Source organism: Petromyzon marinus, chromosome 25, assembly GCF_048934315.1.
Source record: "Petromyzon marinus isolate PM22_M1 ecotype Great Lakes invasive population chromosome 25, UKy_Petmar_22M1.pri1.0, whole genome shotgun sequence".
NCBI lineage: Eukaryota > Metazoa > Chordata > Hyperoartia > Petromyzontiformes > Petromyzontidae > Petromyzon > Petromyzon marinus.
In genome coordinates this window covers 2455428-2480673 of record NC_133691.1, presented here as the reverse complement: position 1 = coordinate 2480673, position 25246 = coordinate 2455428, and the positions used below count along the sequence as shown (strand labels likewise).

The 25246-nt window shown below is 45.5% G+C and overlaps 1 protein-coding gene across 5 annotated transcripts in view; it reads left to right on the top strand.

The window, feature by feature from the left end:
* The window catches only part of DUS2 (dihydrouridine synthase 2), a 166681-nt gene that overhangs the window by 89655 nt on the left and 51780 nt on the right, over positions 1-25246 (top strand). For 4 of the 5 annotated variants that reach the window (XM_032960728.2, XM_032960727.2, XM_032960729.2 and 1 more), the window contains one exon: positions 21208-21273. The exons of the other annotated variant lie outside the window; for it this stretch is intronic. In XM_032960728.2, coding sequence (XP_032816619.2) covers positions 21208-21273 — 66 coding nt within the window. The remainder of the gene's footprint in view (positions 1-21207; positions 21274-25246) is intronic. 5 annotated transcript variants of the gene reach the window in all.

The window sequence follows — 25246 nt, the reverse complement described above, 5'->3', positions numbered from 1 at the left end:
AATAGAGTTCGTAATTCACATTGAGTCTCATCTTTGTGTGTGATATTTCCAATTTATAATAAAAGCCTTTGTGCTTCCCTTGAAGTGCTATATTAAAGCTGTTTGGAATTTATATTCTTTGGGTCTTTCGTTAAAGTCACGTAGATAGGTTCAAAGAAAATAAACAAAAAAAATAACACAAAACTACGACGATCACAACACACGCGATCGTCATCAGGAGGAAAGCTGCAGACTGTTTTTATAGGTTGTAGGCCTAGGGTCATAAACGAAGTGGGCGGGGCTAGTAATGTTAATGTGACAAATTAGCATGTTAATGGTAGATCGCAGAGCAGCAACGTCGAACTCGGCAATTTAACCTGTTCATGTAAAATCGGAGAGCCGCAAATAACAACTAACATCACAAAGGTGGCAGGATGGGAACATCACAGCCAGTTAAGACTAAAACTGGTTGATAGCGTCATCGTGGAGAAAGCAATTCGTGGGACTTGCGAAGGTATTGGCGGGTTTTTGAGTGTGCATTTACAAGCTAAAGGAGGATTGGTAAACACGTTTGGATTTTGAGTGGAAATAATGCAGAACACTGGCTGGGACGGTTGACCACTCTGCTCTGTTAACACCGGCAACCTCAGGTTGATTCCCAGCCATGGCTGACACCAGTGGCTCGCAGTATCTGAACCCAACCTGGGCTCCTGCGCTGCAACAACCCACAATGACCCGCGTGGCAAACTGTGGTCCAACACCTGTCCTGACCTACACCATACAGCAGTGGATTGATGAAGGGAAGCATAGCCATTTAAAGCCTTCGCAGGCTGTTGGGACAAGTGCTTTTAGCGAGCACCTGTGAAGACTGCCTTTGTCTCCTGAGTGGCGATGTTTACACATAGCACGAGGTACTTATTTGAGGCTGAGTCAGCCTAGGGGAGGCCCAAGATAAAGTTCAGATAATCATCACTGGTGTTGGTTGTGAGCGGGAATCGGAACTTGAGTCACCAGGTTCGTAGCGCAGCACGCGGACAACTACACTACCGCTCCCCCCAATTACATTAAGATTTGAAAAAAAGTGACAATTACATTTTATATTACATCCACCAATGTTATAAACCTTGGTCTAAAACAACTTGGCAGTAATAATGTTACTTTCTTTTGCATATCTATGTATCGCACAAGATACTCAGCATCATGTAAGGTCCGTCGGTACAAAACCGATTTCTTGGAGGAATCCGATGAGCTATGAAGCTCTTTTTCACAGACTTCCAGGAGATGATGGGCCACACATATACATATTTATGCTTAAACTAATTTGCTTGCCGCTCCAGTGACTGGAAAAGGTAAATAGAAATTGTCACGGGTGAATATAGTAAAAATGCAGACTGGCGAAACGGTCTTCTTTGAGTCGCTGCATGCAGCCGTTCTGTCTGACACGGGTGCTGCAGCTGCGATGCACCGTGCCCACATCATCGGCTGTGCTGCACGCATTTGTGATTGCCCACTCTTGCCGTGTGAGCGCCAGGGCGTTCACCCCCACATGGACGGATTTTGATTTGAACCCAAAATCTCAGTCTTGCCGGCTCATCTCTCCAACTTCTGAGCCACCCGGCCACTTTTTCATCCAAGACTTTTTTGTTTACATTGTGGCAGAACAGTAGAGGGTTCCAGTGGCTGCCGGGGTGTGGCGAGCCTTTGACACATGTTATCTTTGTCATATTCCATCATTATCATCAGCCATTGTATATCCACTGCTAAACTAAACAAAAAAACGTAACTATGTCGCTCTCTTTCAGAAGCGGCCGGCCACAAATGATAGCTCAACGATGTGGCTCATCACGTGGACATTTATAGCAGCCAAAATACTCTAAATATGGAGGGAAAAACTGGACGACCCGGAGAAAAATCCACACGCCCACCGGGAGAACATGCAAACCCCAAATATGCAGCAGGCATCAGGTTCAGGATCGAACCCACTAACTCCTGCATACCAGGCAAGAGAGTTAACATCTCTCCATTGTGGCGCCCCCTGCTGGTTGTAGGCCTTCCCAAAGGCGTCGCTATCTCTTGCGACGGTCCTGCGACGCAGCGATCCACGTAGCACCTACAGCACGAGCTGACCGCGTTGCTCTCACCTCCCCGTCTAAGCGTATCGAAACACATTGCTTCTGAAACATGCAATTCTATGCGAGCGTCGTTGGGCCTGAGAATCGATGTGGATGTGAGGAATCAATGCGTTGTTCCAACCTTTCAAACACGGGGTGCTCACAAGCCCTCCCCCCAGGGCCGCAGTGCTGGGATTCTGCCAATAGATTTTGTCTCCTAAGTCTGTTCACATGGCAACCTTTGCCATGGGGGCAAACTTTCTCCAGCCCCATTGTTCACATAGCCCCACCCCTGGTGAAAAATGCTTCGTAGCATGTCTGCCAATCTTCGTGTAAAATAATGGGACAGGGAGAAAGGTTGTGGATTTATGCCCTTCGACCTTACTTGGAAAGCGTAAAAAAAAGTACTGAGAAAAATGGCAATCAAAACAGACTGTCAGAGTAAACCTTTTAAATGAGATGCACTTTAATTTATTTGAGGCAAATAAAAAGCCCTGAATAATGGTCATTTTCCAAATTAAAGTTCGGCCTCAACCTCCGCGAATATATCTATTTTATTCTCTGACAGATTATCATGTAAACTGATCGACTGACATTTGCTTTGGTTAAACAGCAGGGTTCATCAAATCGGTTGAGAAGTCAGCAGGGCTGGATTGGGCCCTCTGCGTCAGATCACGCTCAGCTCAAGCGGCAGCATTTGAGCAAGGATCGTGCGGCAGTTGCTTAACTGGCGTGGGTGGCAGGGGGTACCATGGCCCCCACTGGTGGCCAAAAGCTACGAGTTGGGGGGCCCCCTTGACAACCACCAAGAGATGTTTTCAACATTTTGCGAAGATGGAGCGCCCCTACAGCGTTAAATGTTGGAGAACCGTGAGCATAGCAATGTGATTAGGCAAGAGGAGGCGCAACATATAATAACCTCGATGTAACCGTGCGAGACAAATTAAATACTGGGGCCCCACCTGACTGATTGCCGCACCCCCTGAGCTGATAATGTAGTTTCTACGCCACTGATTGTGCGGGAAAGATTCAGTTTGTGTGGAGCCATTTGTTCTGCGTGCGATGCAGAATCAGAATTCATAGTAAAGGTTTTTGGGTTAGATCGCATTTATTTATAAATGTGTCGTAACCCTCCACCACCCGACACGGCCAATCAGCAAAGAAAGTGTCACGTTGACAAAAGACAAATAATTCACTACTTTAGCCCACCGGTGTGTTGAAGAGTGAATCCACATTTACAGTTTGAGTACGACGTTTCGCTGGTAAATACATCCAGCATCATCGGGCAATTCGCCAGAATGGTAAAGCCCTCGCTTGCTCCCGGTTTTATATAGAGCAGCAGGGTGACGTCATCACTTAACTCATATCAGGTGCAGTGATTAGAGGCGGAGGGGGGGGGTATTGTAATTATATAATCGATTAGTAATCAGTCATTGGTTATGATTAGTAATGAGTTGTTGATTAGTAATTCTTTAAATCAAAATGTAATGTGTATTATTTAATAATACGCTTCCAGGCCGCACTAAGCCTGTAGCTGTCAGAGCGATTAAAGTTATTCTTGTTCCTCTCAATTTCAATGGATTCTCTAATTAGTCTTTGCCAGTAATAATTAGTTTTACACACCACTGCAACATTGTCAAAATCAATTGAGTGTCCTTGTTGACAAGCATGTTCTGCCACTGCCGACAGTTGTGTTTGAGATAATTTAATATTTCTCTGATGTCCAGAATGTTGATTTATGCAGGAGGAATACGATGAGCTATGAAGCGCTTTTTTACAGATGTACAGCAGTGTTCATCATACAGTGAGGGAAAAAAGTATTTGATCCCCTGCTGATTTTGCACGTTTGCCCACTGACAAAGAAATGATCAGTCTATAATTTTAATGGTAGGTTTATTTGAACAGTGAGAGAGAGAATAACAACAAAAAAATCCAGAAAAACGCATGTCAAAAATTTTATAAATTGATTTGCATTTTAATGAGGGAAATAAGTTTTTGACCCCTCTGCAAAATATGACTTAGTACTTGGTGGGAAAACCCTTGTTGGCAATCACAGAGGTCAGACGTTTCTTGTAGTTGGCCACCATGTTTGCACACATCTCAGGAGGGATTTCGTCCCACTCCTCTTTGCAGATCTTCTCCAAGTCATTAAGGTTTCGAGGCTGACGTTTGGCAACTCGAACCTTCAGCTCCCTCCACAGATTTTCTATGGGATTAAGGTCTGGAGACTGGCTAGGCCACTCCAGGACCTTAATGTGCTTCTTCTTGAGCCACTCCTTTGTTGCCTTGGCCGTGTGTTTTGGGTCATTGTCATGCTGGAATACCCATCCACGACCCATTTTCAATGCCCTGGCTGAGGGAAGGAGGTTCTCACCCAAGATTTGACGGTACATGACCCCGTCCGTCGTCCCTTTGATGCGGTGAAGTTGTCCTGTCCCCTTAGCAGAAAAACACCCCCAAAGCATAATGTTTCCACCTCCATGTTTGACGGTGGGGATGGTGTTCTTGGGGTCATAGGCAGCAGTCCTCCTCCTCCAAACACGGCAAGTTGAGTTGATGCCAAAGAGCTCGATTTTGGTCTCATCTGACCACAACACTTTCACCCAGTTGTCCTCTGAATCATTCAGATGTTCATTGGCAAACTTCAGACGGGCATGTATTATGTATATGTGCTTTCTTGAGCAGGGGGACTTTGCGGGCGCTGCAGGATTTCAGTTCTTCACGGCGTAGTGTGTTACCAATTGTTTTCTTGGTGACTATGGTCCCAGTTGCCTTGAGATCATTGACAAGATCCTCCCGTGTAGCTCTGGGCTGATTCCTCACCGTTCTCATGATCATTGCAACTCCACGAGGTGAGATCTTGCATGGAGCCCCAGCCCGAGGGAGATTGACAGTTCTTTTGTGTTTCTTCCATTTGCGAATAATCGCACCAACTGTTGTCACCTTCTCACCAAGCTGCTTGGCAATGGTCTTGTAGCCCATTCCAGCCTTGTGTAGGTCTACAATCTTGTCCCTGACATCCTTGGAGAGCTCTTTGGCCATGGTGGAGAGTTTGGAATCTGATTGATTGATTGCTTCTGTGGACAGGTGTCTTTTATACAGGTAACAAGCTGAGATTAGGAGCACTCCCTTTAAGAGTGTGCTCCTAATCTCAGCTCGTTACCGATATAAAAGACACCTGGGAGCCAGACATCTTTCTGATTGAGAGGAGGTCAAATACGTATTTCCCTCATTAAAATGCAAATCAATTTATAGCATTTTGGACATGCGTTTTTCTGGATTTTTTGTTATTCTGTCTCTCACTGTTCAAATAAACCTACCATTAAAATTATAGACTGATCATTTCTTTGTCCGTGGGCAAACGTACAAAATCAGCAGGGGATCAAATACTTTTTTCCCTCACTGTATCAGCATCTTGGCAAATGCACAAGCATGGTATTGCGATGGGTGTTTAATGATGAGAGACCGGTGGAACACAGCAATACCCACGCAGGGAATGGATGGGCACATGGATTTTTATGCTTCATACTGTTTATTATTTTTTTTGCATTTCAGTCCCATCGATGAGAAGAAATATTGCGTACCTTTTGCAGAATGTTATGAGCTCATACAAAAAAGACGGTGCTAAATGAACACGTACATGCACAGCCTCCTTGCCATTCCACTGCTAGATGAAGACGTCCCCACGCTGCGCGGACAATGGGGATTATTTCGACCATACTTCACCACACCGGTCAGTGCGCGTTAGTGAAGGCAGGGAGCATAGGTATTCCAGTATAGAAGTACGGTAAAACCATGGAATTTGCTGCCATCCCTGCCATCTACTGCCTACCGCATAGCTCCGCAGCCTGCAACAACCTGTTGTGCATGGCAGTCGATCATCCAAGCACTAGCCAGCCTTAAGCGTGCCTTCTGAAACCCGACAATATTGGGCGCATTCTGGGTGCTTTGGTCACGGTGAACACTAACAGGTGATATATATATATACTTTGGTGACATTAAAGGCATGTGAAGCAAGGGAGGCGCACGCCCGTGCAAGATGGAGTCTCAGCCCGCTTGGAGGTGCTCGGTGGATCGTTACGTCGCAGGGCCGTGAGAGATGGCGACGGCGTGGCGGAGGCCTTCATCCAGCGGTGGATTGGCAATGGCTGATTATTATTTTTAAAAAACATCCATCGCATACCCGTCGTGTTTATAACATCGCTGTTGATCTTGCGGACGCTGCCGGTCATGGGAGGGGGGGGGTGGCGTTGGGTTTCCAGGGTTAATTACCGAGCTCCCGACTTGTGCAGGCGCCTGTGGAGTTGGGAAACGGAAAAAAAAGCTCACATACGTCACGGAATTGCAAGCACCGACGTCGAGCTCTGAATCTACGGTGGAGTTGTTGCTCCCGAGGCCCAGAAACGTTCCACGTGGAGCCCTCGGCCGCAGGGAGTTCAACACCTACGAGCGAGCCCGCCGCTGCACCTCGCCGCGCGGGCCGTGGCGACCTGGGACGACCCCCGCCGCACATCCTAAGCCATTTATCCGAATCCACAAAAAACCCACACATGGCGTGCCGTTTACCGTGGCGCTCCGAAAACGGGAGTGCGCCCTCCTCAAAGCGTCGCGCTTTGGGTGTGCGCCGGCATAATTGGGACCCTGCGGTCTCATTGCTCCGGCATCAACCGGATGTCTGATAAAAGCCCACAGCGCCCACCCCTTGTCTTGGAGTGACGTGTCCGGGTCCGATTATCGCGTTGTGTTTACTCGCGATGGCCCTCCAGGTCTCGTGTGTAAGCCCTGATCCACGTGCACGTGCGTGCGTTTGTGTGTCTCGTGCAGGGACGCGTGGATGTGCACTGTGCGCGTGACAGGGGTTTGTGTGGCATGTAAGCCTGTGATGCCACCACGGGCCACAGTGTAGATATTGCATCTGTTCTGTAGAGAATTGAAATTAATCGTTTTAATTGAGGTACTAAGTGTTATTTTCCAATTGCTTACGACTCAAATGTACAGAAAAGTACTATTATTCCCCACAAACTTTGCTTTTGTGACAGGGGTAGTGATCTTATGAAATGTACCTATTTTCAATGAGAAAACGTGGTGTGCATTTGTGTATTTCCTTCACGTAAAGTCCTGGTCACTAAAGCAAAGTTTGTGGGGACTAATAGACATTTTCTATACTTTTGAGGCATAAGCAATTATAAAATAACACTTACTACACAGGAACAAAAATCGTGTTACATATGTAACCGTAATGCGTGTTGTTTGGTGCGTGATTACCTTGAGGTTAGGCAGACTTGTTGAGTAAGTTCTAGCATTTCCAGTCGTTCACATCCTGTACTTTTACAAAGCCTGACAAAGATAAAGATCCCCTGTGTAGTCTATCAGACTTTTGGGGCAAGTGCTGGTCGTGTGCACCTATGAAGGCTGGCACACTGCTTGCCGGGGTGGTGGTTGTCCCCACCTTTGTTGACCCAGTGCAAATGTTGTACCAGGTAGGCACGTAAGGCAGAGTCCACCTACGGCTGTCCCCGGGATCGCCACTGGCATCATCCTCCACCGGTGTTAACCGTGGCTGAGAATCAAACTCGGGCTGACAAACCACTACGCCGCAGCTCCATCGGCACGTTCACCGAAACACCACCGCACATCCTCGCATAAAAACAAAACCTAAAGATCCCCCAATTAGTCATCAAGCCAAGTGCTGCTGAAGAGCGCCGATTTGACTGTCGTGACACGCAATGCGAGTGGGTGATCAACACCTCACCCAGCCACCCTTGACTCATATTTAAAATGCTGATCTAATGGTTTCCAAGCGGAATGTTATGATTGTGAAACACGTGCCGTGCGACGTAGAGAGTTCAGATTATTTCGATTCGGCCTGTCTGCGTCACAATATATCCGTTGGTTTTGGTCAGCTCTCTCTTAAGTCAAATTGACCGCAAAGACAAAAATTCCCCGCATAGCCTTTTAGAGTCTGTTGGGACAAGCGCTGTTAGCGAGTAGCGCCTATGAAAGTCGGCATGGCACATGACGGGGTAAGTGGCCAGCACCACGCCCGGCCGCCTTTGTCTCCCTAGTGAACTCAGACATATATACATGCACAAGAGGTCTGTCTATCTTAAATATGCCCACTGTTTCTGCGCAGCTGCTTGGGAAAAGGTCGCATTTAGACGCTGTTGTATTGCAAATGTACAGGCAGACCTCGCTTAGCGCGACCCCGTAGAACGCCGATTCATTACAGCGCTCTTTGTCCCGGAGAAGATTTAAAAAAATGTTTTATAAAATGCAAAAATAGTTCACGAGAACACGCAGCACCGTGCAAATCCCCCCTCCCTGCCATCTTTGTTTATATTCCCTCGGCCAACGAGAGCGACAAAATCTCTGAGCCAACACCCTGCACCCCCCCGCGATTCGATTATCATAATCCTTGGTAACGATTGCATTTTTAAGCGCTGTTTTTTTTTTCTTCAAAAATTTATTGCAGAATATCTCAATTCATGTCATTACGGTATGCTCTGAGCCGCGCAGCATTCGACAGTTTTTAAACGACACGCATGCCCACCGACGTGTGTTGACTCCGCCTTCGCCTCTCTCTGCCTTATTTTCGTGTGTTTTCTGTGAGCATTTTAGACCCATAATGTCTGGGGGGAAAAGCCTGTAAGTGTTAGTTACGGAAATGTGACAAAAGTGTCAAGGAAAAGCATCACTTTTGATGTTAAAATGCAAGTGCAAAGGCGGGTCGGGGCGGGTGAGCGTCAGGTGGATGCACTGATGAGTACGGTATATAATACTGGTGTTCTCGTAAATAAAATACTTCTAAAGCAATGTTTACCATCTGTATTATTAGCAACACTGTTACCGATAACCTAATGAAGCCCTCATATACTGTTCATATGTAATAACTAACGCTGTCCAGAACGCATCCCAATACATACAATGGCATATTGACCCCTTTTAGCGCCAATTCGATTAGCGCTCACTTCTCCAGGAACGTACCTTGAGCACTAAGCGAGGGCTCCCTGTACTACCATTTGAATCTGCCCTGTCTACAATCACGCGGCGCTGTTTGGAATATTGAATTGCGTGCGGTGTGTAACTACTTCCTGTAATTGAGATTTGAACAGAGAAATCTGGTTCGCGAGTTCTGGAAGATTAAGAAACTGTGCCGTAGATAATTATGGTGATGGATGTAAAGAAGTCCAACATGGTGGGGTTTACAAACAATAATGGAATTGACCAAATTCCATTTCAAGCTAAAGGTCTCCTTTTGGGACAACGAAACGGCTGCGCATGTTCGCTTCGGTTTATGGATGTCAAGCACAAGACGAATGTTCCCTGCATACAATCTGCAGGTCGTCTCTAGTGCCTTGACTCCTGCACTCACGATAGCGATGAACGGGAAGATAGCGCACACACGAAAACAACTCGTTATCGATCTGGGCGCAAAGAGAAAAACTAATGGGCACGGTGCCGCAGCTGACTTTATCGGTTTCTGAATATAACAAGGAAGGAAAAATATTTAATTTTCGTGGCTTCTGGAATACTTTTCAACGCGCATTCATTCTCAGAAATGTACTTTTGATTAAGTGATAATGACGTTACCCTCCGGATCGCAACGAGAAAATCTTATTATCTTATTTTAATGTATATAGTGTCATAAGAAGGATAATAGCATGTGATGATTATGACGATGATTGAAATGAACGATGATAATGATGATGAGAGTGACAATGAGTGGTTAGTGATGAGCTAGTGTGATACATGGGGAAGGAGGTTGGAGAAGGAGGTTGGGAAAGGGGACGATGGTGTTCATTACTGGAAAGGGAGGGAGGGTCGAGAGGAGTTTGAGTAAGCGAGCGAAAATACGGTGAGTTTTACGGGAAGAACGAAGAAGTCCAACATGGTGTTCGACGTGTAGGGGCAGTTTGTTCCAGTGTAAGGGGGTGAGAAGCGAAAAAGAATGGAATCGTCATTGGGCACAGGGAGGGTGGTGGGGGCGGACAGAGACGGACACAGCTGGGATTGTGAACGCAGAGCAGGAGAAGAAGCAGAGAATGAGACGAGGGAAACGAGGTACGCTGGGGCGAGACCACAGAGAGATTTGGAAAATTGGGGTGAAGAATTTTGAAAAGGCAACGGATAGTTGACGGGAAGCCAAGTGTGGCTGGACGAGGAGAAGTGATGTGAGGGAGTAGCAGAGGACATTGAAGATGGTCCGGGCAGCGGCATTTTGTATATGTTGGGAGTGGTTTAAATGCATAGAGGGGAAGGCTGAGCAAGAGGGAGTTCCAGTAATCGAGTGAAGAAGAGGGAGTAAATTAGACATGCTTTGCGGCGGTATTTGAGATGGGGGGGGAAAACTTTTCGAATGTTGCCGAGGTGAAAGCGGCAGGAACGATTAGTGGCAGATACGTGGTCGGATAAAGATAGAGAGGGGAGTCAAAGATGACGCCAAGATTACGGGCAGACGACACGGGGGGTAAGAGAGAAAGGTGGAAAGGAGATGGTAGTAGGGCAGAGAGAAGGGGATTGGGACGCAGGGAAGACGCTTATTTGAGGTTTGGAAGGATTGATATAGAGATAGTGCTGTGACATCCGAGATTGGATGGCGATCAGTCAGCTAGAACTGTGAGAAGCATGGTCAGGAGTGAAAGAGGGCAAGGAGAGGAAAGTGTGAGTGTCGTCAGCAAGGAAATGACGAGGAGGGTTGAATGACGAGAGGAGGGAGGGGACAAAGGACAGAACCTTGGGGGACAGCGACGATGACGGGGGATTGGGGAGAGGTGACGAGGTTGGAGGTGACCAGGTTGGATGAGACTGCTGAGGTGCGTGAGGAGGTGAAGAGGGATACCCGAGATGCCAAGAGAGGAAGGGGTAGAGAAGAAGGGAGTAGGGATGGTCAGCTGTATCGAAGGCTACACGAAGGTCGAGTAGAATGAGAATAGAAGAAAGGCCGGCGTGAGTGGAGTTTGACGAATGGTTCTGTGCCGTGAGTAGGGCCGTTTCAGTAGAATGAAAGAGACGGAATCCGGATTGGAATTGTTGGTAGAGAGAGTGAGAGGAAATGTACTGAGTGAGGTGGGAGTGGACCAGGTGTTCTAAACGTTTATTAAAGAAAGGGAGAAAGGAAATAGGACATCGTACATAATGCTGTCACGGGAAGGCGAGCACAAACACAAAAAAGGCTTTCATGTCATCATTAGTTCTGGTAAAAGTTTGGGTAAATCTTTCAATTAAGTTGACCAGCTTTGTACATGGTAAGTCTTACATTTTGATTTAAAGCTTTCGTGACTGCAGGGATTCATATTCTTGGTTCTTTCGGTAAAGTCACGTAGAAGGGAAACAATAAAATAATAAAAAATATATATAAAACAATTAAATTCTCACGACGTTTCGACTGCAACACAAGCAATCATCATCAGGTGTGAACAACCACAACAAGAAAATTTGAAAAAAGTGGCCACTTTTTTGAAAAAAGATAATTTTATTGTTTTAGAGTTATATTATTGTATTGTTTCCCTTCTACGTGACTTTACCGAAAGAACCAAGCATATGGTAAGTCTTGTATATGCTAAGTTCTGAAAGGAAACACAACTTTATACCAAGCAGTAATTTATATTGGGCCATCTTCACGAGAGTTATCGGGATCCCATGTTACAGACAGTTGGAACTTTGGACAGAACTAATGCATAAATGCTTTCAACTATATTTGGAAAGCTTCACAATAGTGGTGGAGGCCCTCAAAGAGCTGGAGAACTCTCTACTCTTGTTGAAGTACGTGAGTGCAACTTCAGTGCGGTGTTTCTGTTGCCTTTGAAGCCAGGATAACAAGAAGCCGCTCCCAACACAACGTTAAAGCACCTGATGAGTTGCCTTCGGCTTGGGTGCAGGTTTTTAACACGATATTGCAATTGTCAATGAACAGCAGTTTAATGTTCACGTCTGTAGAAATCCCTGTATACAACTGTGAAGGGCACGCATTTGTGACTTGGTCGGCAGTAAAGGTGGAACTCCTCCTCCACCCATCCCCCCTTATTCCTTATTCGATGATTGGTCACGATTCAGGGCAATCTTTTAATTCTGGAATCAATCATTCTTCACTTGCATATATATCTGTCTCTTTCCCGACGTTATTCCAGGGGCCCTGTTTTAATTATCGTGAAACAAAGGATCCAATTTTTTTTTTTACATAAAGCCCCTTGACCTCCCCCCCGCGCCCCCCCCCCCCCCCCCCTGCGTGCGTGTGTGAGGATGGCTGTACGGGAAATGTTCACGGAACTTATGAAACACCTTTCGAGTTAAATCTTGATTTGAAGCTTTCGTGACTGCAGGAATTCATACTCTGTGGTTCTTTCGGTAAAGTCACGGAGGCTTAAAATAATAGATCTCGACGTTTCGATCGTCGAGACGTCGTGATCCATTATGTTTCTACCTACCTTTCGAGTGGCTTGCTTTCTATCTTCATACCACAATGGGCGCACTTTGCCAGCACTCTGCTATGATGTTTGTGCTCATTGTGTAGCAGCTTTTGTACTGTTTGGTTGTTGTAACGTTCTGACCCCGTGCCACCTACTGGACATCTGTGAAAAATGAGCTTAATAGCTCACCGGATTCCTCCAGCATAAATAAATATTCTGGTTCTGAAACTGGTGCATTGTTTCGTCATCGACGATTCATAACTACCAGTGGACGGCTGCATCGACTAGCAAAGCAAGCGTTTACCAACGTACGAAACTTTAATTTCAGATGTGGAATTCAGGCTAGTTAAGTGGAAAAACCACACATTTTCTCCAACACACTTGTGCACTTTGGCTTAATGACAACCTGTCCAATAAAGTGCATGGGGTCTCATTGTGAGTATGCGGAGGGGGTCTCTGTGTAAGCCTGTGAGTCTCCATGTAAGTATTACATGGAGACTTACGTAGCTCCGCTACGTAAGCCTTTGCGGGGATCTTTGTTGAAGTCATTGGTGATTGGGCTGAGTCATCTTCTCACGGGACACTTGGGAGCCCGTTTTAATTGCCCGGTGGTTGGAAACCAGGATCCCAAAACGAGATCTCGGAGTTTTGACATCTGAACGCCGCCCGGCCACTTCGATCCGACGCTTTGTTCCATAAAAATCCGGTGAATGTAAAGAGCCTCAAGCGCGGCTGCACGACATGACCCCCATTTACTCGCGACATGTACGAATAGGAGAAGAAGAAGAACAACAAGAAAAACACCCCATTGATTCCGATAAGATAACCTGATGCCGTGCATCATAACCTGAAGAATCTATACAGTATTCATAGATGCACAGTCCCTCCAAAAAAGTTAAAGTTTACACATTTTTTTAACGCGTGTAAATTCCGTAGATTCAGAGGTGTGGGGTAACCACGGACAATTGAGTACTCTTATTATTTTTTTGTGCCGTGAAGAAGGGCTATTGCCCGACATGTCTCCTGTTATATTGATTTTGTTTTCTTTTTAAGGCCACAATGTAATTGATGAATTTGTTGATAATTTTTGTTGTTGCTTAGCGTTATTTTCGTTCAGCATTTCTGAGCGTGTGAAATGTTAGCGGGTGAGAAAATGCGTGTAAATTTTTAAAAAATACGATCTTTGTTGAGTATCATTCGCCAATTTGATCAGCAGACTCGAGACTCGATTCATGTTCCCGTCATGAACACCCGCGGAAGATTGCTCATGTGAAGCGTAACACTGTACATTTCTCGGAAATGTAAATTTGTTGCAAAAACACTACATGTAAGCATGAATTAGAGACAACAAGTGTACAAACTGCAGAACGGTTGTAGGAAATGGAGTTGGGGGGGGGGGGAACACCGTTATGGTAGCTGCTGTGTATTGGGGTAAAATCAATCTGGTAAATACATGAATAAAACACAAATTTCTGTCCACCTGAATGGAAAAATAAGAAGACACTGTGAATATTTCCGCGGTTCCGTTCGCAAGTGTGAGTTCACGTCCACAAGTCGGATGGTTAAAACCTAACTATCTCGTGGAAGCTCGTTCGTAAGTGCGGATGTTCGTAAGCTGGGCGTTTGTAAGCCGGGGACTGCCTGTGTTTACGTATAATCCGTGCCTCCTTAACAGGAAAGAGGAATGGCGGTGGCATCGCAGGCAAAGGTCTGTCTGCCAGAAAGCGTCGGTGCCAAAAAGAGTAGCTTGCGGATGAAAAAATAGTTGAGAGAGTGAGTCACAGCGGAGCGCTGGGAGCGAACGCTCACGTGCCGATGGTGCGGTCGACTCGATAACGCCGGCGCTCTTGGCTCTGCCACCCACAGCTTTTCTCCACTCCCACAGGGCTCGTACTGCAGGAGCACGCTAACACCTTTCTCCCGTGCCGATTCATCGCGAAAGCGAGCACGCTCGCTCAGCGCCCAGCATGATGCGTTTACAAAATAAATCAGCGTGAGGATTTTCGTTGTTGTTATGATCCCAGGCACCGCGAAGCCCGAATGACGCAGCCAAAGATGGTGAAAGTTAATGGGCGTATTGACACGTTGAGTGATCGATTCCAGGTGATCTTTATGCTGTTTTAACGCGTAGACTTCCGCGACCATTACTACACATGGTAAAGTGTTTTGGGTTAGATCACATAAATGTAAATGTGTCGTACTGCTGGTTGTAATCACCAGCAAAACTTCGGACTAAAAATTGTAAACGTGGGTTTGCTCACCAAGACACCGGTGTGCCGAGGTAGGAACTAATTGGCACGTATTTTTGTTCTCGTGATAAACCTTACAAATTGGCCGTGACGGGTGGAGGTGGGTGTACGACAGATTTACGTGTACACAGCGGTCTAACCCAAAAAACGTTCGCAAAATTCAACCTCGGCCGACTTTTCAGGGACACTTGAAGACGCACCTCTTTAGCCTGGCATTCCACACCCATCTTGGCTCCGCACCACAAAGTTACGGTCAATCATACCTGGGACATTGTCAGTGTTACAAATTGCACTATTATTATCAAACCGTGTGTTCGTGATAATCTATTATTTTCAATTCGTATGTATGATTTGGTCTGTCCGCTTTCAAGAACTGCTCTGAGCGGGTCTCTTGCAGTTACCTTTAAACTATTATCAAGGCTTGTCGTATCTTCCGTTTGTTTTGCTCATATCTATCTTGAGGCCCACTTTCCAGCCTTCTTTATCAAGTTTTTCATTTCCTGGAGTTCATTTCCATTGCATGTTACAATCACTCCGTCATCAGCAAATTTGAAGTGATTCACATTTTCTCAAGTATATTTTCTATAAAATGTCCCATAATGTTTCTGTGAATAACGTGATTGAGAGCGTGCCTCTTAGTCCGGCATTCTTTCTCACGTAATGTTTATTCTTTCCTTGTGCAATCTCAGTGTTACCATGGAAATGTTTCTTATTAATTCGGAAAATATGTTTTAAGCCTGGGTTTATAAGGGCTTCGATGACTGCATCATTTCCCACTGAGTAACCATGCCTATAAAGACACGGCGTACCGTTATCAACACGACAAAGGATGGAGGCCGAAGAGAACAGGTTGGATGGAGCGCTTTGCAAAAAACAGAACTTAATAATCAAATGCAACACAAAAACGTGCTTGCAAAACAAAGTTGCCAATCAGTGTCTGTTACCCGCTGTGACACGTGGATAAAAAATACGGACATTGACGAAGCAAAAGGAACAACAGCTGAGAAGTACATGAAGAAAAGATGCAAAGGGGCATGTTTGGAATTCTAACTGAGAGATAGAAAGAGAAACACGTGGATTGGAGGACATATACAAGCTAGAGACATCACGTTGACTGCTGTGAAATTAAGTGTGCCTGGCCAGGGCATGTTGCTACTACGGAGAAGGAGCGATGAATTTAACTCCTGTGCGGGCACTTAGATTGATTGTTACATTGCAAGTCCGTGAGAGATGGCGGCCGTTTGGAGAGGCTTTCATTCAACAGTGGATAGATCATGACTGCTATGTATGTTGTGCATAATTGGGTCGCGTGTGCCCGGCAACGTCAACTTGAAAATAGATTCTTCAATTGACTCAGGTTCTTGGTTCCTGATGATACATCGAATATCGAGAAGGGCAAATCGTTATTGACTGAGTAAACGTGTACCATATCTGTTGAGCGTTTTTTTGTTTTGTGGTAGCAAATGCTGATTTTGTCAACTGTGATGGCCTTCGAAAAGTCTGTGGTGACGATAGTGGTGTCACTCGATGCCACGTGACAGCAATTTTGGTGGGTAAAGTGCGGCAGTGGCTTGAGTGTCGTGATGTTACTTCTGCTTTTTGGTTTAATCGGAAACCAAAAAAAAGATTAGATAGTCTGAAATATATTGAGAGCTGATTTTCGGATTTGTTTTATTAGAACATTTTAAGCACACCCCTAACATCTACGTAGAAAAATATGTATTAGTTTTATTCATAGCAATTTGTTAATCCACCGCTTTATTTGTCATGGTGGTCATAACGCCGGTGAGTACTGCCTCACCATATCGGGCATTGCAGTGATAATACGCTGTGTAACATTTTTATTTTGTTCCTGGGTAGCAAGTGTTATTTCCTAATTGCTTATACCTCAAAAGTAGAGAAACTGGCTATTATTTCCCACAAACCTTGCTTTTGTGACCAGGACAGTGATATTTTGAAATTTACTACTGTAATGTCTGTGTGTCCCGCGCGTGACGTCACTCCACGTCGACCAGCCCCCCTCATTAATAATCATGAACAGGTGACATCCTCCAAATGGACACCCCCCGCCATTAATAATAATTAGCGGGTGACGTCATTCCACATGGGGGGGGGCGAGGCGCCTCCTCCCCCCTCCTCAGCGTCAACTTACAACCCTCACTACAAAGGCAGAAGCCTCACATCACACGGTCTGCGTAACGCTCTTGAGACAGAAGTAAAAAAAGTTAAAAGGACGTCATGATGAACAAGGGATTATAACCTTTAAATTAAATAAGTCTGTGTCACCGCAGCCTTACAAATATGCACGCGAATGGATGCAATGAATATCACGTCGCGCTCTGCTTTTCGCTTGCAAGTTTCAGATTTACTGCAACACACCCGTCCTCGGACGGGCAAAAGGCTGGTTTTCCAGAACATTCCAGATAGATTCAGTGCTGAGTCAACTTGGAGTAACTTCTAGTGCATTCTAGAACTTTCCAGTAATATAAATAGTATAAATACAGGTGCCTGAAGCCCACCAGTTCAGTTTAGTTTCAGCAGCCTAAGTGGATACATATCTACATTTTTCTGAGATGGCATCAAGAGGCTGCAAGCATCCGGCAGATGCATTTTTCTCTGTCTGCGGCCAATTTATCAAGACAATAGCGAAACAGTACTCTGTGGAAGCATCTGCTAAGATGTGTGAGGCCTACAAGGCATATTTCAGCATGCCTGTTGGGGATCAAGACAAACCCTGGGCACCTCATTTCACCTGCGAGCAATGCAAAACAACTCTGGAAGGCAAGATGGACAAGTGTTGCTTAGAATTTTATGTTAAAAAAAATAAAAATTGTTAAAGTTTTTAATTTTAAAATATTTGACAATTATTATTCTTTGTTTTTTTCGGTGAAGTCACGTAGATGGAAAATAAAATAAAAAATAAAATTCATAAAAATTAAAAACTCTCAACGTTTTAATCGCAACACAAGCGGTCGTCATCAGGCGGAGAGAAAAGGGGGAGGGGGCGCAAGCCTCCAACTGCAATTGTTTATAAAGGCTTGAAATGGGCGCAGGCGAGCCAAAGCTGTGAGTGGGCGAGGCGCCAGAGCCGTGGAGCCAGCGCTGAGCGGCGAGCGGCGCATTCCAAGTGTGTCAGCAGCATGGGCGGGGCAGCCAATGCTAATGCAGGAGAAGACAAAGGGGGATAGAGAGGGGGCAGAGATAGGTGGAGAGACAGGGGGAGAGACAGGGGGGAGAGAGAGGGGGAGAGAATGGGGGGCAGAGATAGGTGGAGAGACAGGGGGAGAGACAGGGGGGAGAGACAGGGGGGAGAGAATGGGGGGCAGAGATAGGGGAGAGAGAGGGGGAGAGATAGGGGGAGAGAGAAGGGGGGTAGAGATGGGGAAAGAGAGGGGAGGGTCGAAATGGTGGGGGGGGGGGGGAGAAGGGGTAGAGATAGGGAGAGAGAGAGGGGGGAGAGGTGGGGGGAGAGAGAGGGGGTAGAGATGGGGGGCATTGCACCACATCCACACTGCTGATGGTGGAAGTTGACAAGAAATTTAAAATAAAGTCATGACCCAACGTGGTTGATGACATCTTTCCAATTTTCAATGTTATTGAAAAAAAAAACAAATATGAAAAATGTTGATGTTGCGAGAATCTCTTACATATTAGTCATGGGTGAAATACATTTATTTTTTTAGGATGGCACAGAGGGGAAAAGAGAGCCATGAAGTTTGCTATACCAAGAATTTGGCAGGAACCCACTGACCACTCAAGCAACTGCTACATCTGCATGGTGGACCCTTCCAAACGTCGACCTGGCAAGAATGCACCTGCTATCATGTATCCGGACCTTCCTTCATCCATCGCCCCGGTGCCACACTGCCATGAGCTCCTCGTACCCACTCCTCCGGAGAGAGAGCAGCCGTCTTTAGAAGAGAGCAGCAAGTCAGAGAGCCAGGAAAACATTGTAGATCCAGATGACAATTTCAGAGGTGGAGCTGAGGAGAGAAACCCATACTACCCCAACTAAAAAGACCTCAACGACTTGATCAGAGATCTTGGTCTGACCAAGTCCAATGCCAAGCTTTTGACGTCTAGACTCAAGCAGTGGAACTTGTTGGATGAAAGTGTGCAAGTCGCAGATCAGAGAAAGCGTCACCAACGTTTTTGCAGCTTCTTCACCCGTCAAGATGGGCTCTGCTTCTGCCACAATGTGACCAGTCTGTTCGAGGCAATCAGAATCGCCAGTAACCAGAATGAGTGGCGCCTCTTCATTGACAGCTCATCCAGGAGCCTCAAAGTTGTGCTGCTCCATAATGGTAACAAGTACCCGTCTCTTCCCCTGGCTCACTCGGTGCACTTCAAAGAGGATTACAACAGCATCAAGACCTTGCTGGATGCCTTGAAGTATGATGAGTACGGCTGGGAGGTCATTGGAGACTTCAAAATGGTGGCATTTCTGATGGGTTTCCAAGGCGGTTTTACCAAGTTTCCCTGCCATCTTTGCCTTTGGGACAGCAGGGACACCAAGACGCACTACCACAGGCGGGACTGGACACAGCGGACTGAGTTCTCTGTGGGGACGAACAACGTAAAAGTGGGAGCCACTGGTGGACCCCCGGAAGGTGCTGATGCCACCACTGCACATCAAATTGGGCCTTATGAAACAATTTGTCAGAGCTGTAGATAAGGAGTCGGCAACTGTCTGAGGCAAAGGTCAAAGCCGGTGTCTTCGTCGGACCACAGATAAAGAATATCCTGGAGTGCAATGAATTCCCCAAGAAGCTCACTAGTAAGGAGAAGCGGCTTGGGATAGCTTTGTCACAGTGGTTCGTGGCTTCCTAGGCAATCACAAGATTGAGACTCTGGTGAAGAACTCTGGCACAATGGGCTGTAGGATGTCCCTCAAAGTTCATATCCTTGATGCTCATCTTGATAAATTCAAGGAGAACATGGGAGCATACTCGGAGGAGCAAGATGAGCGCTTTCACCAGGATATACTGGACTTTGAACGCCGCTACCAAGGGCAGTATAACGAGAACATGATGGGAGACTACATTTGGGGGCTGATTAGTGAAAGTGATTTACAGTATAATCGTAAATCGAGAAAAAACTACTCACTGCTAAATCTTTTGTAGTCATTTTTGTTTTACTTTAGTATAAATAGATGATAATTTTGATTCATATGAAGTTTTTTTCTGACTTAATGTGAACGAAAATATACAAATTCGCCCGTTTTCTCATTGAATATAGGTACATTTCAGAATATCACTGTCCTGGTCACAAAAGCAAAGATTGGTGGGAATAATAGCCATCTTTTATACTTTTTAGGTATAAGCAATTACAAAATAACACTTACTCCCCAGGAACAAAATTTGTGTTGCATAGCATTATGTTTCAACTAAATAAAAAACGAATAAATCAAACTCGGGTTGGATCGTTTAATTTGTGGTTACACTCCTGTGGACAAAAGGTCCCATTGTTGGATTCGTCTTCAGTTGAATAAATCGTTATCCTTCTATTCAAATGTTAATCCATATATAAAGTATTGCATAAATCATCTCGGTTACAGTTCACAAAGTAAACTCCTCTGTTGATTCACAGATGAGCAATTGAAAACCGCAAAAGCAATTTTGATAGACGTTTTATATTATATATACATGCACATTTTATTGGTTCTTTCGGTAAAGTCACGTAGAATAATAAAACATGATCAGTGAGAATTTTATTTTATTATGTTTTATTTGTATTATTTTATTATTTCCCTTCTATGTGACTTTACCGAAAGAAGCAAGAAGATGAATCCCTGCAGTCACGAAAGCTTTAAATCGAAATTTACACGCACATTATTTAGATTCGCGCTCGTTTTGCACTTTTTGAATCTGTGTGTGGATGTTGGCATTCTTAGTCAAATGCAAAACAAAAATAAGCACGCCACTTTTAGGAATGGTATGTTGACCCCATACACACATATATAAAGACACACAGACATACATATACTCATTATGTATTTGAAATGCATCTATCGCCTGGCAAAGCATGGCCCTGAGAGTCCAGTGGTGACCTCAAATGACTCTGAAAAGGGCCTTGTATTTCTGGAATGTATAAAAAATGAGTTGTACTCAGTAAATAATATATTTTGTGAGAGCAGAGGTTTCTTAAAGTCTAGCTCCATGCTGTATTTTAATGAGTTGTGTTTACTGCGGGGGGGGGAGGGGGGGGAGTGGTGGTGCAGTGGTTACCGCACTACGTGATGAATACTAGCGACCTGATTTCAGCTCTTGGCCATGACAGCCAGTTAACTCTTAACCGCTTCCCCCCTCAACTCCTCCCAACAACCCGCCCTAACCAGTGTGGTGAAGTATGGTCAAACTACTCCAATAACCCACATGGCAGGTAGGAGACATTCACCCGGCAATGGAGCGACAGTGGGCTGTAATTTATCAACGTTAATTATTACTTTTCTACTTCTTTCAGATTCTTACAAAGCTCGTCAAAGGAATTTCAAAGCCTGTGACGTGCAAGATAAGAATCCTGCCTTCGGTAAGTCTGCCAGACATCCCCAGAAGATTACCACGTTGGAGAAAATGTCACTTGTATGTCAAGAGTGGTTAATAGTAAGGCAAAGGTGCAGCCCTGCGATTTGCTCGCTCACGCCACTGCTGGCAGAAGGGGCTCCACTCCAGGGAGCTCTAAGAGAGCCCCTCCACAGGGTATTTGGCCTACTTTTCCACACTGGCCAGAGTGGGTATACCCACGCTCTACCCCACCACACATCACCTGATTTGAGAGCCAGTGACCTCTGGCTTGCAACCCCGTTGCGCTAACCATCACACCGATGGCGGCATCCCCCACGCCACGGACGATTAAACGAGCAGATTGGCCCGGCGATGAAAACAACGGCAGTGACACAGTGCGATTATCAGTCACGCAGGGCAATTGTCAATCATCTTTGCGCCGTGTTAAATGGGGACTTGTTACGGCTGTGCATTTTTGCGATCCAGTAAAAAAAATACACGGCGGCAAAAGTGATGTTGGTCGCCGTGAGACAAATGTGAAGTTGGACGGTTGTATCAAGCCACAGTGCGTTTTGTGCCATCAACAAACGCATGAAAAAGCACACAATAGGAATGATTGCACTTTTGTAAAATAATGAAAAGGACAAAGCATTATCATTTGCTCATTGATGGGCCCTTGCCCGCGAGTTTTAGTCGTCACCGAAAATGTACAAAACCGTGGCGTGCTTTTCAAAACTGATGAAAAGTCGGCATGCAATTTTGACGTGATTTTCTTATTATTTTCCCCCGGATAAATCAACAGAATTCACTGACATTGTATTGTTAGTATTTATTATAATTGCACCGTATTGCAATTCAAGACGTAACCTTTTTTTTTTCCCGGTAGAGTGCAATGCGCTGAACAGGCAACGAAATAATGAATGCGGCATGCGCTCAATCGGCGGCGGTGAGAGGTTCGTCATAATTGCTTCGGCTCACCTCCGTGATGGGAGTTGGTCAAGAAAAGAAACCCCATTAAATGCCTTCACTGATTTGCATTCAAAATCTTGCGTGTTATATCATCTTTATATTCTTGGTTCTTTCGGTAAAGTCACGTTGAAGGGAAAAAATAAAATAATAAAATATATATAAAACAATAAAAATTCTCACGCCGTTTCGACCGTAACACAAACGGTCATCATCAGGTGCCGTTGGTTTTTTCACACCTGATGATGACTGTTTGTGTTACAGTCGAAACGTCGTCAGAATTTTATTGTTTTATAAATATTTTATTATTTTATTGTTTCCCTTCAACGTGACTTTACCGAAAGAACCAAGAATATGAATCACTGCAGTCACGAAAGCTTTAAATCAAAATTTGTTATATCATCGTCATCGTCGTAGTCAGCCATGCTTTATCTTTACCAACCACTGGACAAAGGACTTGCCAAGCTGCCCTATTCCCCATACGATTCACATGTTGCTCTATTAATATTCAGCATTGATTCATGAACAAGGCACCGTTACTCCTCATAGTTTAAAAAAAATATCTTGACAATTTGTTGGTAACACCGTTGTTGGATGGGGGGGTACGCGAGACGATTTCACGTCAATGACGGCGGTGGTCAACGCCGGGTTACCAAAGCAGTGCCGAGCTACTGTGCGTGCGCACTGCTTATTATAAACGCTCCACGCTTGTCTTTTGTGCGCAATTTTGGCGAACCCGCTCCTCATCCGCTTGCGCTCTTGTCAGTGTCCATAAACAAAAAATGCGGACAGCCGTCCGGCATCTTGCCGTGCGCTTGCCATAGATCTGTTGTTCACGGATGCTTTGGGATGCTGTCGAGTGGTTGCGCTAGTGGAAGCATGCACATCTCGTACTCTACCACTGTATACTAGGCCCCACTCGTTCTCTACAATCAACTTAGAATTATCTAAACTCACAGGTGAGTATCTCCGTAAAATCTCACACGTAAACATTTGCGCATTGGTGACGAAAGGCATTGAGAATGTCGGGCAACATTTTTTATCCTAAAAGTATTGCTTTTTAAACAAAGTGAATCACAGGCCTATGGATCACAATTCCAATTCAAAGCAACCCTAAAAAATAATCCCTTGTTTTCTCTCACTCACGTAATGTAATCTAACACCTTGGATGCATTGTTGCATTGCCGACACATCGTCAGATGTCTTGGATGACGGTTGTAGTCCAAAAGTTAAGCCCTTATAAATACCCATAGTATTAACCATGCCGAACGCACATGTGTGCAGTGTGTCACGCTCGGTGTGTGACGAATGCCGTAGAGAATGTCGTGTTCCTCAAATGCCACCGTGAAGGCCCTCTCCAAGCCGTTGGCCACAGCTCACTTTGTCACAATGCAACAACCCGCACGGCTCCAATAAACCACAAGCTGATATATTAATTTCACCATCCAAAGTGGCTGTCAGTGGCAATTATTTTCTTTGCCAGTGTCTTATAGTTTAGAAGTGTATGTCACTGTAGCCGGTGATCTACACTGTTTGAAAACATTCTTATTTGGGCACATTGGTGTGTTACTTTTGATTGTAAAGGTCAGATTTCCAAATGCATGGTATCTTTTATCTTAACGGAATTTATAAAGCACCTTACTTAACCAAGGCGCTTTACAAAGAATTAAGAAGGGTACAACGTGTGAATGTAATGGTGGAGATGAGGTGAATGAAATAGACGAGAGGAAGCAATGGGGGGCGAATCTGTGATGCGTGAATTTGGTGAAAGCGAAATGGATGACAGTAGATTACGATGATGAATGGATTGAATGAATGTGGAATGAGTGATAGCCATGGAATGAGAACATGAAGAGGGAACAGTAACGGTGGTGGTTATGATGGGGGAGATTCAGGGGTCGTGGAGTGATCATGGGGCACAATGAAGTGAGATTTGAGCGAGGAGCTGGAACGAGTGAGCGAAGGTGATTGCTTAGTGTAGAGGAGGGGAAGTTCGTTCCAATGAAGGGAGGGGGGGGGGGAGCAAGAAGAGGAAAATATAAGAACGCGTTTCTTTTTAACTCTGTAGCCCATCTTTTGAAAAGGGTTGAGGCTCCACCCCAGCCATCGCTGATGCTTATGCGTCGCAGGCTGAGCATATTTTAGTACTTTAATTCCCTTGCGTCATCTTCCAGAGACGGTGGGGCCGAATGAGGTCTCTCAACCTGTCCCAGTTCTCGGACCAGCACCACTGCTTCCTTGACTCGTCAGCCTTTCTGGTCAAGATTATTCCTCACCGAGTCAATCCAGCCCACCTTTGCCCCTCTGTTTAATTATCATTCTGTGCGCCGGTGTGTGTGTGGTTGTGTGTATGTGTTAATCTGTGTGTGTTAATGGCTGCTTTGGGTACGCGGTCCAGACCTCCCCAGAGACCCTGGCTGACAGAGGAGGTGTTCAGGATGGCTGAGAAAAAGCGACAGGCCCACTCTAATCGTCTACAGCATCCCACGTCAGAGAATGAGGAGGCTTACCGCAGCCCTCGCTCGGAGGTTCGAAGAGCCGTGAGGCGCTGCAAGGATGGGTGGTGGTCGCGGGTTGCTGAGGAGATGGAGTCTGCCTCAGTGGCCCGCGATCACAAATCGCTATTTAACTCCATCAAAAAGTAACCTGCAGCGCCACACCTATTACCATCATTGGGGGAAAAAACGGTGATCCAATCTCCGACCCCCAGGATTTGCTGAGCATTTCTGTGAAGTCCTGGGGGAGGGGAAATCCCTCAGCCAGGAAAACATCATGGCACAAAGTAGGGATGACCCTGAGGCTGCGGTGCCTCAAATATTGGAAGAAGAAGTCACCCCCTGTGAGTGGCTGGCTGAGGTGTCATCAGTTGAGGAAGTACTGAAGGCGATCCAGAGCCTGAGACTAGGAAAGGCACCGGGCAGAGATGATCTCCCAAGCGAAATGCTGAGGGAGGGTGGCGTTTGTGCACAGTCTGCCCTATATGACATCATAACAACAGTCTGGACCACTGGACGGGTTCCGCAGGATTGGAA